We start from the raw sequence: 15223 nt of genomic DNA on the forward strand, positions 1-15223 counted from the left end.
AATCGGGTGTTCCTCAGGGGAGATTCTTCCACCTGGTGGATGTCTGATGCACGCGGATGATGGCAATCTTTTCCTTCCTGTATCCTCATCTAATGATCTCCTCTCCCTTAAACGTTTTGCTAATAAATACACAATTATTCTTTGAATAATTTATTATTTTGTGGCTTGATGACCGGATGTGTTTTAAGCCGAATTTCGACCCAATCTTTTCATACTTACACTCCGGTTGGTACACTGGGTTAGATTTATCAAAGTGTTTCTTCATTTCTGTTTACGCGTTTGCCATCACAACATTGAGCTCGATAAATTCACTATAGGATGGGAACGTTACGCTAAATGTTGCTGTAATAAATAGAAAAAAGAGTTGAATAAATTGAGTTGAATGAAAAAACAACTGTAGCTCTCTGTATAATTTAGTTTTTAAATTCGACCAAAATTAAAAACAATCGAAGCTATGAAAATAACCATTTTTTGCCTTTTTAAAGTACCGTGGTAAGATGAAAGTCGTCTTGTTCTGTAGGCATCGCTCCGAGGCCAATGCCAAAGATGTGGACGGTATGACGCCCGTGCTGAGGGCTGGCTTCGAGGGACATTTCGAGGCTTTAAAGCTGCTAGTCGCCCGGGGGTAAGTAAGGGCCGGTTAGAACGGTCCCGTAACAGATTCCTAAAACGTTTTACGTATAATTTTCGTCCGTTCCGTCCAGGAGAGATCCGGACAAGGCCGATCTGTTTGGCAACACCGCCTTGCATCTGGCATCCGCCAAAAGTCACATGACGTGCGTGGACTTCCTGGTAACGGACAGGTATGGAAAAGCGGCTGGATGGAGGGGCCTGTGGCTGGAATCTCATGTTTGAATTTCTTTCTTCCGTCACAGAAAATAGGTTGAAAGAACATGCCAAAAAGAAGAGCGAGAAAAGGGCCCGCGAGTTCCTGGGCCGGCAGCAGAAGATCGAACGGGAGCTCGATCCGAGTCTGTCCCGCCGTCCGATGCCGCACCGGCCTTCGAACTTGCTGCAAACGCTAAAGCAAAAGCTGTGGTCCGGTAGCCAGACACAGTCACAGATGACGACAACGACGTCAACGACTACGTTCAGTGCTCTGGTGGGTGGATCGGTTGCGCGAGGTGGAGGGGCAGTTAAGAAGCGAACGAATGGCATGAAAACCCGACAGTCAATGGACAATGGAAAATGGAGGTAGATCTTTCATTCGCAATGTATTATTACAACAAAATGTGCTTGAAACTCATCGTAATGCTTTATTTGTCGTTTAAGATTTTGAAATTGGCGAAATGGAGGCGAACAGTAAAAGGATCGTACAATCGATACAGGGTTTACGGCGAGACTCGCAGGTGCTGTACGTGGGAACCTACCGTTCGAACGATGACTTCAATGCCTCGGACCGGCGGGGTAAGCTGAAGGACATGTTCGACGTTCACTCGAACGGCGATGACAATGACGATGCGTACGAGGACAGTGGCAGTGGGGCTAGCGGGAAATTTGGAACAATTTTCCGGACGCACAGTCAGCCCGACTTTCTGTTAGCCGGCGCTACCAATGAGGTGACAACGGACGTCCTCCTGCAGCGACCGTCGGGACTGTTTAGTCGGCCATCGTTCAGTAACTTGGCCTTCCCGTAAGTGAACAACGTCGTAAGACGATCGCCGCATCTCTCAACAATCACACCTCACCTAACCTGCATTTTCCACAGTCGATCCGTTTCGATGGTACGCGCCCAGCTCAGCAACGAACAGTCGTCCAGTGCGTCCTCGCACGGCTCGATGACGGTCAAACCGATGACGAAGGGAAGCGATCAAGCCCCGCTCGCAGCTGTTCATCCCGGATTCGGACTCGGACGTCGAAAGCTTCGACAACGAAGAGAACGACTCGTTAGCGATTTTGCGGTTTTTGGCTGCCTTCAAGCTAGAAGATTACTATCCAGTGTAAGTCACTCAATCCTCCGCCTCGGTAAACATGTCGTACTCAAAATAACATTTCGGAATTCTCTTTATTACCTTTTAGATTCCAAAAGAACGAAATCTAAACATTGATGATCCTCACGGAGAATGATATCAAATCGCTCGGTCTGCCACTCGGGCCGTACCGGAGGCTTTGCAACGCGATACAGGAGCGAAAGGAAGCCTTGGTCAATCCGGGCACTATATCAGACAGTCGACTTTAATCCATTTGATAAGCATAGTTTACCACGGAAGGTAAACTTGCAAATGGAGCTGATGCCTTGGCGTGTACATTGAAAATGGATCGCATTTAGCTGCTGTACAGTAGTGTAGTGCATAGTATACTTTTCTTTTTTAATTGGACCCTAGTACACCCCCTTAGGCCCTATACGAATTAAATTATTAGTAATTTTATGTACATTCTACCAAAATGAATGTGAGCTAGAATAAAAACAAGATGCAATACGTAAATATCAGTTAATTCAGTTAATCCCCATTCACAAGAGTTTAGAGTAACGTCCACTCGGTTAGATGCTCGTAAAATGAAATCTTTTTGTAGTTCTTCCCGAAACACAGTACCGATTAGAATAACTGGTGCTGACCATACTCAATAAAATTGATTTGGACAGACCGGTGCAGTTTCTGGTCAGAACAAGCACGAAACTTTGCTCGGTTCAGAGTCAAGGCTGAGTGCCTGTCTATCAACTGGTGATTAAACGATGCAGTAACCGTTCTTCGATTTCTTTTTCTTCCAACTAAACTGCGTACGTATTACTCCAGCATAAAGCGCATGCTATCTAGTGATTTTTTAATTTTGTTATTTTGTTCGAGTGTTTCGTATTTTTTTAACTTTTATATATGTGCTGCGTTTTGCGAAAGGCGTTTCTTTGGTAACCTTCATGAGGACTTTTCTTGAAAATGATCCATCTAGAGCAGTGATGTCAAACTCAGTTGACCTCGGGGACCGCATTTCCTCCCAAAATAGGTTTGCGGGGAAAAAATGTAGCATTGGTTGGATTCATGGAAATAGATTTTTATCAGCCAATTATGAATTCACACACTGGTCCCTGTAGAGATCGAGTATAGGGTAACAGAAACATAAGGAATAGTTCAAGTAAAAAGAAAGAAGAGCGTAATGGAATTATAGTATACCCAACGGCATGCATATCAGGCAAGATCGCAAACGAAATCAGGCGAAAAGCAGGGTGACAGAAAATGCGAATCAGGCGAATCAGCGAGAGAAGTGAGAAAGAAAGAGAGAGATTAGGAACACGCGAGCCCCACTTGGGCTCGTCAGTCTTGTGGTTAGCTTTGAAGAGTACAGTTGTGCAAAAGCAAAAAAAAGGAAGAGATAAAGAGTTAAAATAAAAGAAATAATGGCAAGCGATCACGACAGTCCCTAATGGGGGCGTGGCAATGTGGACTGCCATTGGTGAATAGTGTGATAAGGGTATTATACATTTGTTATGAATCATATCCAGAGCAATGACGTACGGAGGCCAACCTGAAGCTGTCAGTGAAAATATTCTAACAGTTGTCTCTCGAGCGTCAAACAGCGAACATTAAAAAAAACCAACATTCAATTCACAAATCGCAATCAATACTACATTTCAGGAAGCCGATAGAGTGACCGAAAAAACTTCATATGAGGCAGCAAAGACGGAATCGGAAGTTCCGGCGCAACCGGTGTCGCGGGATTGGCGGCCTTGTTAGAGAGGGTAGGCACAATCATGTCGATACCAGGTTTTGTGTAGTGTAATGAAATCTCGCTCCATTTTTAGGCGATTAAAGTACCCGTGGAAAAAATATTCAACGAGAATAAAAATGCCTTCCATTTCTCGTTTGGAACACCCACCGATTGTTACTGTTCACATCCGCCATGAGGTAAAAGTACCGGAAGTGGAAGAAAAGATCAAAAAACTGGTGCAGCTCACTTTCGGAAAGGAGGTAGTTGTGTTTACTTCATCTGTAATATCTCACGAAACGACTGAGCCTATAATTCCGGGCGAAAGTCATGTTTACGTTGTGGTGGTATCTACTTTGGATGTTGTCAAAGATCCCAGGCTTTTCGCTACGCTGACAAAAGAGCACCACAGCAGTGAGATAAAGAGCAACACCATTTTGATTATTCTTGGGGAGATTGCCCGTAAAAATCTGAATGGTGATCCTGTTGCTGTTCGCGCGTTTAAGGATTTCTACGACAAGGATGATCTCCTTTGCACGGTCAAGTGTAAATCGTTCTACAAAACAGGAGGTTTAAAAAAGAAGAAGTTAAAAGCAATAAGATTGGCTTTACTACAACATCGAGAGAAACTGCTAGGTCGTATCACACCAATGCCGGAAGATGGAGGAAGATCAAAAATATCGAACAGGATGCAACAGTGGCTGTCGACATTTGCTGAACATGCAGCAACCATTACGATGTAAAAAATGTCTCAAAAGTTGGGTGGTTAAACAATTCATAATAAAAAGTTTATTTTGGTATTCTACTCCCAAAAAAAAAGATCATCAATTGTCTAATTGACAATTGTTGCCAACAAAACGAGACAGCCTGATGGAGAAGGCTCCAAAATTAATATTTTCCAAACAGGTTGTACTAATACGCTGGATTCTGCCTCTAAAACTCAACAACTGCAATAATTTATTTGGATTCTACGTTGTGTTTCTTCAAAGAGAAAATGGAAAAACGTTTTTGCACAATAAAAACGCGAACCGGAAAAAAACCAAGGCTGCTGCACTTTCCGAAGAACGCACACTTAAAAAACGCACGGTCGGCTTGCTTCGAGAAACGCATTCCACGAAACGCGTAACGTAACGCGTTACAACATTCAAATAAGCCGTTTCGTTATAAACAATGGTGTTTCGATCATAATTAGTATAAATGGGTACAATTTTGTGTTCTTGACACTAATAAATTACGTCATATTGATAGCTACAGGACTAGATGCGCCACTGTTCTTACCACTACCCGATATTTTAACATTTTACGTTTATTATTTTGTCACTTGGAGCATGTTGGCTTTTACAATACGGCAACGCCCGTAATACCATAAAAAAATAAAAAAAAAGTTTATTATGTTTCGTTCTCACATTCAGCTCCAATAAAGTTTATACCGACTCGCACAGATTCTCACATCTCATAATCACTTCTCACGCTTATGCATTAAAGATCACACATACACATTAACCTCCTTCATACTACCCACATTTTATTCAAAATGGTTCATCACACTTGAGATGGGTATGGTATTTTCGTTGCGGGTTTACTTGATCATCGTTGTAAATGGTTAACGTTGCACAATGACTAATAGAATCTATTTGATTTAAATTAAAAAATCAATTCGATTCTGCAGAATGGTACCATTTTCTAGATCTCCCATTCCTCGCCGAAAGGCAATCAAGAACACGTTCGCGACACGTCAACGAAAATAATTGAGTGTGACTAATTGAACATACCTTTCACTTATCACGCTTTCTGAACACTATACAAACTTGGTTGTTTTACTCCAAACGATAGCATCATTTACGTATTTAACTCCACAAATTCTCACCTTGAATCTTTAGCTGTTTCAAGTTCCACAAAAATCCACGATGGTCCACGTCAAAGATGCCTCCTATTCTTATGATTACTAGTAGAGTAATGAAAGTGGTCTATAATACTACAGCCTTATCGCATTCACCCAGCCTCAAACGATCTTTATTTTCTCAACAACAACAACAACAACAATTAGGAATAATCTTCCTCGGATCGTTTTTTTTCTTTTCTGGCCCCCTCATAGTGGAGCACGTCGTGCTGATAAGGCATGTTTCCCAACCAATCTCCAGGCACATCCGAGGTTTCGTAGGTTTGCTCCACTCGAGTTCGCTGGGTTCCTTTAAGCCGGCTTTCTCCACCGACAGGATATCCAGTTCGTCATCCACCTCAGTTAGGTTATGGTTCATCCATCTGCCCTAAATGTCCTGCTCGTAAATTCCCTAAAAGATAGACCGGAGCACACGCAGCTCGAATACGAGCGGCCGCGAGCCAAATTCGGCCCGCCAACTGATTTTATATAGCCCATAAGAATGCTTTAGTGCTTCATACTTCTTCTTCTTTTTCTTCTTCTTGGCGTAACGGCCTCTTGGTCATGCCTGCCCGTTGAGGGCTTACGAGACTTCCCTACTAGCAAAAATGAGTGACTTTCCTATTGGATTCTCACTCTCTCCAATAAGAATGAACCCTACTAGCAAAAATGAGTGACTTTCCTATTGGATTCTCACTCTCTCCAATAAGAATGAAGCAAATCTTCGAACGCGGCAGACCGTTCGAAGTTTTTTTCCCGAATGGTCGCCGAGCGCGGCTGTGTCCCCCGAAACACTGCACGAAGTAAAGCCAGCCAAATTGTGGCTCAATCGGGACACGAATAGTCAGAAAGATTTGGTTGGAAATTGCCGAAGCAAAACCGAAGTTGCCGCAGCAAAAACGAAAAATGGAGGCCCCGCCCCTTTCGGGGCCTTTGCTCTTTTTCTCTTCTCTTCCTTCTACACATTCTCATGTCTCGAGCTGTTTACGCGGACTTGAACCGCGTTGTTTCCACTCCGGTCTCTGCGCACCTACCGCAAGACCGTCGCTCTTTGTTGAGAACGGTGTGCTAAAGGCCCAATATATATCTACTGCGTAGCCGTTTGTATGGACTGTAAGGGAATGCATCGGTGTAATTATAATTAAATGCCCTGCGCGATCGAGTCTTCGAAGACCCAGCGCGAGCGATCGAAAACCCAGCGCGAGCAATCGTAGACCAGTCGAATACCCAGCGCGGTCGAATACGGACGTACGGGTACCCGTACGGGTATACCCAGCGCGAGCGGTCTTTCATTCATACGTACGCAGCGCAAGCGATCGCTAAATGAAGAGCAAAAACCGAAACGCGGTGGCCATATGAATTCGCTCCGCGAGAAGTTTAAATGGCTAGAGCGGGTTGAGCGTATACCGATGCATTCCCATACAGTCCATACAAACGGCTACGCAGTAGATATATATTGGGCCTTTAGCACACCGTTCTCAACAAAGAGCGACGGTCTTGCGGTAGGTGCGCAGAGACCGGAGTGGAAACAACGCGGTTCAAGTCCGCGTAAACAGCTCGAGACATGAGAATGTGTAGAAGGAAGAGAAGAGAAAAAGAGCAAAGGCCCCGAAAGGGGCGGGGCCTCCATTTTTCGTTTTTGCTGCGGCAACTTCGGTTTTGCTTCGGCAATTTCCAACCAAATCTTTCTGACTATTCGTGTCCCGATTGAGCCACAATTTGGCTGGCTTTACTTCGTGCAGTGTTTCGGGGGACACAGCCGCGCTCGGCGACCATTCGGGAAAAAAACTTCGAACGGTCTGCCGCGTTCGAAGATTTGCTTCATTCTTATTGGAGAGAGTGAGAATCCAATAGGAAAGTCACTCATTTTTGCTAGTAGGGTAGTCAGTCCTCTCGTACAGGGAAGGGTCCGGTCTCGGTTGGGATTCGAACCCACGCCGTCGAGGTGCTTCATACAAAAAGTATTTAGTTTGTTTTCTAGCCGTAAAAAAAGATTAAAGTTGCTCAATGAGGTGTTTCTGTTACATGTAGAAAAAACATCGAAATTCATCGAGAATATGAAATCATCGAAATTCATCGAAAAAGGTTTAAAAAAGTTGTACGATAAAATTTCTAATATTTTATCTTGTACCACTTTTATATAACTACTATTATAAAGGTTGATACTCCATTCAACAGGGTACCACTTTGAAAACATTTAATCATCGTTTAAGATATCCGGCCCGCGCTTTCGGTTTCCTTTTACTAATTCGGCCCTTTTTAATAATTGTATGTCGAGCCCTGGTGTACACGACATCTCATCCATTTGTATTCGATTTTTTAAATAGATTGAGCGCGAGATTTAGTTACCTCAAGCACTTTGTATGGCGCTATCTCCCATCTGTCCACTAGAAAGCAGCCTACAAATCTTCGGTTTTTACCCCTCTTCGCCTTGCTCCACTTCCCTCGTCCATCAATTCTTCCGAGTCACCCATTTTTACTTCCCCAGACCCGCTCAGCCCGCAAGATTAATCTTGCTCATTAAACTCATGAGTTACCTCAAGCTCTTTGTATGGTGTTCAATCGTCCATCAATTCGAATTCTTCCGAGTCTCCCATTTTTACTTCCCCAGACCCGATAGAGGATCCTCTCCACCTCCTTTCATTACCTACCGGGCTAACGAGGTGGTAGAATTGTCGTCGTTTTAAAGCTTGCCGATTCCCCACCTCACCTCAACACCGTCGCTTCAGGCTCCACAACCGGTCCATCGAATGTTCCCTCCGGCAATTCGCTTTCATTGTTGCAAAGCTTTGCCAACGGCAGCCATAGATTTTTCAAATCAATTGATTGATTTCCAACGGATAATATAACCGATTTCAACGTTATTCAAATATCCACAAGCACATTTGACATGATGTGATCAACCAATTGATCCTTTGCACATCTTTCACTTCACATACAGTATGTCCCATAAAACATGCGAAAATCGGTTCCATATATTCAAATTTTTTTTTTCGTACAAAATAATAAAACAAATTATAATTTAAGTTAGGAAATTGTGTTTTAAGCCTTTAATGATTAATAGGTATACCATTTTTCTCGATCGCCTCCTCCGTACGGGGACAGAACATATCTTCTCAATGTATGAGTCAGTTTTTGAGATCCATGCCTTGACAATTGAAGCTGTCAGGGATCCAACGATGGTGCTAGAACGTTCACAGGCCTTAACCTGAGCATGTGCCCATGTTGTTTAATCCAAAGGATTCAAATCCGGGCTGACGGAGTTATGAAGATACACCCAAAGTAACATTCTTTTGATATGCATTACACAGCGCGTTTGTTACAGGCGAGTCTATCATTCGTTGAAACTGTTATTTGTAAAAATTGTCCACTGTTCAAGGTCAATACAATCAACAAGTCACATGATAGATATTAGTAATATAACCTATTCATAACGGCACCAATGCACGACAATAACACTATCGAGTGTTTGATCAAACGTAACTATTCGTTTGGAAGTAAAGTTGATGATTTTAAACTTATCTGACTGCGTTCAACAACAAAATCCACTTACGCACTTTCACGTTTTAAAGCTGTTCTTGTAATGAACAGAAACCATAGAAACAAATCACAACTATATCAGACGCTAGGTCAAGGTACCTTCTAATAAGGGCGAAAGAAATATGAGATCACACTGCGTACATTTTCTATTTTTAAAGGTAATCTATAAAATAACGGTAATCTATGTCCCGCCGTGATCACTGCTCGCGCACATTTGCTACATTCGACAGTGTAAAAACTAATCCGTATGAAGCAAACAAAATTTTAGGAGCTATTTACAATTGTATTGTATTGTATACTTCATGTGCCTATCTATTGGTAAAATCATTGAAAACAACAACTCACATAACAGATGGTTGTAGTTAAAGCTATTTGTAATGATAACAATGCACAACAAAGTTGATGATTTTAAATTTATCCGACTGCGTTCAAATTTTTATCCACCCACACAATTGCACATTTTACTGACGCTGAACAAATAAATCACAACTATGCCAGAGGCTGGCGAAAAGGACCTTCTTAGCACTAGTTTGCAAACTCTTATCTAAAATGTTGAAGCTACACAGGTTTGGGTCATAGATGTGAAGGGTTATATTTTTTGGAACCTCAAATTAACATACTTAATGAATTTTTAAAATCATAAAAAATATATAATAATTTGGAAAACACCTTCAAGTTTCTTCACTGAAAATTTCTAATCGATCCGACATCTCAATAAAAAGTTATTTGGTCTGAAGTACAGGAAAACCTAATCTCCCATACAAAATGTATGGACTACCCGGGTAGTCCGGTTGAACGTTTGAGGGGTATCAACCGAAAAACGCAAATAAAAATTATTTAAATTCCTTGGAATTATTTTTTTCTTTAGCAAAACGATAGAAAATGAGTTTTTCAGGGCATTCTAAAAGTTTCATGCCGATACGTCAATCCAATCAAAAGTTAAAACAAAACAAAATTCCAAAAACTACCCGGGTAGGCGGTTGAACGGGTAACGGTTGCGAAGCGCGACTTTGTGAATAAAAATAGCTTCCTGAGAAGATCTAGATCCGATGTGGAAGCCCAGATGTAGGAGATAAGCGAACACGATGCAATAACTTTTAACTTCTATTTGACATGGCCCATTGTTGTAAAGTTTATTTACTATCTGCTACATTTCGGAAACTAGGTACGAAGCAATGTTCCTTCTGGTGAAAAAAAAAAAGCTATGAAAGTTTGAATCGCGGATTGCACCGTAGTCAGAGGCATTTACGTTATGAATGTTCTTTACACAAACAAAAACTAGGAGATTTCATAGACGTATAGATCTGTTGTACAAGAGAGTTTTTTTTATCACACCACAGTGGAGTGTGGTCGACCTTCAAGGTGAAGCAAGAGCTGTTTTATGTTTTCAATGGTTTGTTGCAATTTTTATGTTTTATGTCGTATCGCTTATTACTTCAGATATAATAGCGCAATTGACATGCTAGAATATGTTTTGAAAAGATAGCAAGTAAAGCTAAGTGATCGAGTTTGCCGTCAGGTCGGTCGCAATCGCTTGTGACCGGAGTGTGCGCGTCTGAGTTGGTACGCACGGTACCAACACTCAGTGTGGAGTATTAGCCAGACTGGGACCGATGGGCATGCCAACAGGTCACAGCTCCCAATCTCCAAAACTAATACGATAGAAAACTTGGCGTGCTAGAAGGTGTCCTACAAGAGATACCGTGGGTCGGTCTCTTTACAGGATCTTAAAGCTTGTAAAGTATAACACACAAAACGGATGTTTTTCTTTTCCAAGTAATCCATATATTTTCAAATTTTTGAATGAAACGACCCTAATCGGCGACGAGTTGCATTAGTGATGTCTAACTGCGATTCCCTTGGCAAAAGGCCTGAATGGACTACTCCGTTCAATTCAATACTTTTTTTGCTATACCTCTTCGCCATTCGTTCTGTCCCATTCATGTATCGTTGCCATTCATACGTACGTGGATCAATGCCACTTCGAACTTCGAAGTGCCAATTCGAACTTCGAAACTAATCTAACTAATTCTGGGATTGCCTACATTTCGGCGCAACCCAATTTGAATACGCAACATCCTGCCACCTAAAATTCTACGAATTTTACTAATTCACTAATTTGCTTTCTCTTCAAACATTGGCAACGAACAAAGTTTTACTATTGGTCGAACCATTTGATTTCCCTGTCCTGTCTTTAATGTGACGACGCGAGTCACTCCATCCTTTCCCGGGTGGATCTCCATTACACGTGCTAAAGGCCATCTCGTCGATGGTATATTTTCCTCTCTAACTAATACCAGCGCTCCTGGTTGAATCTGCGCTGTTCCTGGTTTAAGCCATTTTGTCCGGGGCTGCAATTGCTGCAGGTACTCTCGATGCCATCGATCCCAAAAACGCCGTGTCAGTTGCTGAACGTGCCGCCAATGCGATAAACGATTCGCAGGGAGCTGTGACAAGTCGATGTCCGGAATCTGGAGAGGACGTGTGCCCATCAAGAAGTGTCCCGGAGTCAGCGCCTCGACATCAGAAGGGTCATCCGTCAGGGGTGTGATGGGCCGGGAGTTGAGGCAGCATTCGATCTCATGAAGAACGGTTGTCATATCCTCGAAAGTTAGAGATGAGTCCCCAAGCACTCGCACCAGATGATACTTCGCTGATCGAACCGCAGCCTCCCAGAGACCGCCAAAGTGAGGGGAGCGTGGAGGGATGAACTTCCAGGTGATGCCTTTCTCCAGAACCCACGAATTTACGCTGCGTTGATGCTCTGTAGAATTAAATAACTTGTAAATTGCATTAAGCTGGTTCGCTGCACCCTTAAAGTTGGTCCCGTTGTCCGAGTGAAGTTCCGCTGGTAGACCTCGCTTTGAGACAAAGCGTCGAAGAGCGGATAGAAACGCCGCGGTGCTTAAGTCGGAAACCAATTCGATGTGCACTGCGCGCGTGACGAAACAGATGAAGATCGCCACAAACGCCTTTGTAGCCGATGCGCGCCGATGAGCTCCTTTCACGTACACAGGACCGCAGTAATCAATACCGGCGATGGAGAACGGTCGTGCTGCGGTTACTCGCGTTGCTGGTAGATCTGCCATTAACGTCTCGGTCATCGGGGGACGGCAGCGAAAGCATGTATGGCACTGACGATATATTTTTCGTGCCAAATTTCTGCCACCGGTGATCCAATATTTCTGTCGAAGTGTGCTGAGCATTAACTGCGGGCCAGCATGCATCAATGTTAGATGATAGTGCCACATTATGAGTATGGCCAATGGATGATTGCCTGAAATAACCATCGGATGTTTGGATTCTATCGGCAGCGTTGAATTTGCTAGACGACCGCCAACTCGGATGATGCCATCGCTGGACACTTGCGGGTGCAACCATTTCAGTGGTGATGATGCGGATACAAACGAGTTGCCCCTTAACGCCTTCAATTCCGCCTTGAAGGATTCACGTTGCGCCAATCTGCACAAGATTTTTTCTGCTTCTTGTATATCCGTGGTTGTCAGTCCAGGTTGTTCGTAGTTCACTTTGCCAGATTTTTTATTCAGAAACTGAACCCAGTAACTGATCATTTTTCTCAACCTTGAAAATGATGAATACAGCGTAAATATACGATGGTTCGGTTCCTCAACCGCGTGAAGAATCGTGAGTTTCTTTTCTTCTGTGATGATGTCTGGATCAGTGTCCTGATCCGATGCTCGATCAAGTGTTGGAACTGGCCATTCTGATTCTGGCTGCACAAGCCAGTTTGGTCCCTGCCACCATTGGTTATTGTTGATCAAATCTTTGCCGTAGCATCCTCTTGAAACCAAATCTGCAGGGTTGTCCTTACCAGGAACGTGTCGCCAGTTACAGCCGATCGTAGCTTGTTGGATGGTTGTCACTCTATTGGCAACAAAGGTTTTCCACCGATGTGGAGATGATTGCAGCCACTGTACAACTATCATGGAATCAGTCCACAAAGTTGTATCCACCTTGAATTCTGTCGACTTGGTAACGATGTTTAATAGATCCGACGCTAAAACCGCTCCACATAACTCCAAACGAGCTATGGAATGCTTTGAAGACAATGGTGATACCTTTGATTTTGACGCTAGTAACCTGGAGGTTATCATTCCCGATGATGTTATTGATCTCACGTAGCAACATGCTCCGTAACCTGCTTCAGATGCATCGCAGAAGAAATGTAACTGAAGTCCATTTATTCCTTCATTGATCGTGACTCGTGGAACCTGGATGTATTGCAGATACTTCAGCTGACAACAAATCTTACTCCATTCTTGATGAATTAAGGGGGGTACTTCATCATCCCAGCCCCATCTCTTCTTTTCTGTTGTCTTCAAACTCCATACTTTCTGCATCAATTGCTTAGCTAGTGCCTTCACTGGGTCTAACAGTCCCAACGGATCAAAAATACGAGCGATTTGTGATAATATCGATCGCTTCGTGTTGCCAGTTTCGGAGATGTTTATTTTAACACGAAATGTATCCGCATTTGGTTCCCAGATCATCCCGAGTGTAGAAAGCGCTGCTTCGGATTCATCTTGTAGCAAGGGACTGGCCAAAGATTCTTCGCTTATGCCTTGTAGAACATTCGGATTGTTCGATGCCCATTTTCGCAAACAGAAGCCAGCCTTAGCAACCATATCAATAACTTCCCGCTTTAGTGTCTTGGCGGCTTCAACAGTGGTCTCTCCCGAAATAAAATCGTCGACGTAAAAATCGGACATTTTGGCTGCTGCTTGAGGGAATTGGGCACCATGGTCTACGGCGGTTTGCTGCAGCGATTTTATTGCAAGATATGGTGCCGCTGCAGTGCCATAGGTTACCGTATTCAGTTCATACTCTTGAGTAGGCATGTCTCTCGATGGTCGCCACAATATTCTCTGCAGATGTCGATCTGACGGATGTACCCAAATCTGCCGATACATTTTAGCTATGTCGGCTGTGAGAGCTATTGGCTTCGTCCGAAAACGAATTAAAATTGTTGTTGCTTCTTGCTGAAGAGTTGGAGCTACCATGAGTGTGTCATTCAGTGATATACCGCTTGACGATTTGGCTGAAGCGTCGAAAACCACACGACACTTGGTGGTGCTGCTATCTGCCTTAAACACTGGATGATGTGGCATATAATACGCGGTGCTGTGCCCATCACCTTCCTTTGATACAACACTCATGTGTCCCAGCTCTTCGTACTCCTTCATGAATGTGGTATATGCCTCACGAGTACCAGGTTCTTTATCCAATCGTTTTTCAATTGCTAACAAACGTTTAGTTGCCATTGATTTTGACTCACCCAATGAATTTATCATGTCGGACTTTTGTGGCAAGCGAACCACAAACTTCCCATCGTCGTGGCGTGTTGTCGTCTCTCTGTAGAAGTTCTCACACGCTGTTTCCTCGATGGTCAAGTTGTTGTTGGTGTCTGCATCCTCAATCGCGAAGAACCTCTCCATTAGCGTTTCGATGCTGGTCAAGACGACTGCGTTGTTGGCTTGGACTGGTGGTGATGGGTCGACCTTGCCGCTGACGATCCAACCAAAGACGGAATTGATTAATGTTGGTTGGTTCTCACCTAGCTGGATCTTCCCTGTCTGCAGCAACTCAGCGAATAGTTCCGCTCCCAGGATCATGTCGACTCGCCGACTGTGGAAGAATGTAGGATCTGCTAACGCAATTCCTTCCGGAATTTTCCACAAACCAGGAACGGTCACTACTGGTAGCTCAGCCGTGGGTTTAGGCAACACCATGCATTCGATGGTTGCCGTATAGTCCGAGCATCTTGATTTGACTATGGCTACCACTTTCTGCTTTGCTGTAGTCACAGGTTCAGCGCCGACTCCAACGAGTGAAACATGAGCCGATTTTATTGGCAATCGAAGCAGTTGGGCCATGCTTGCCGAAATAAAGTTTAACTGCGAGCCGCTGTCTATTAGGGCTCTTGCTTCATGAGCCTTGCCCGATCGGTCGATCACTAAAATAACTGCTGTGGACAACAATACTGTCGCGTTCGCCGTATTTGAACACTGCATGCTTACCGAACCTTGGTCCACACTAGTTGTTGGTTGGAGCTGCTTTTCCACTCGAACAAGGTGCAGCAAATAATGATGGTCCTTTCTGCATTCCTTGCAGAACCACTTAGATTTGCATTCTCGCTTGTTGTGC

At 43.6% G+C, this 15223-nt stretch overlaps 2 protein-coding genes and 1 pseudogene across 2 annotated transcripts in view; 1 reads left to right on the plus strand and 2 right to left on the minus strand.

Annotated features, from left to right (window-relative positions):
- LOC131262128 (uncharacterized) overlaps nucleotides 1-15223 on the minus strand; it is a 207733-nt gene that overhangs the window by 153727 nt on the left and 38783 nt on the right. The gene's annotated exons all lie outside the window — the stretch shown is intronic.
- LOC131264773 (pre-mRNA splicing regulator USH1G-like) lies at nucleotides 498-2418 on the plus strand (annotated as a pseudogene).
- LOC131264776 (uncharacterized) lies at nucleotides 12908-14952 on the minus strand. The gene is made up of 2 exons (XM_058267045.1): nucleotides 13411-14952; nucleotides 12908-12943 (listed from the first exon to the last, which is right to left on the minus strand). The coding sequence occupies exons 1-2, from the start codon at nucleotides 14950-14952 to the stop codon at nucleotides 12908-12910; spliced, it is 1578 nt and encodes a 525-aa protein (XP_058123028.1).

Source organism: Anopheles coustani, chromosome 2 (assembly GCF_943734705.1).
Source record: "Anopheles coustani chromosome 2, idAnoCousDA_361_x.2, whole genome shotgun sequence".
NCBI classification, from domain to species: Eukaryota; Metazoa; Arthropoda; class Insecta; order Diptera; family Culicidae; genus Anopheles; species Anopheles coustani.

Coding starts and splice junctions, on each gene's coding strand:
- LOC131264776 (XM_058267045.1), bottom strand. CDS start 14,952: ATGGCCCAACTGCTTCGATTGCCAATAAAATCGGCTCATGTTTCACTC. Junction 12,944..13,410: donor CTAAGCAATTGATGCAGAAA/GTATGGAGTTTG, acceptor TGTTGCCAATAG/AGTGACAACCATCCAACAAG.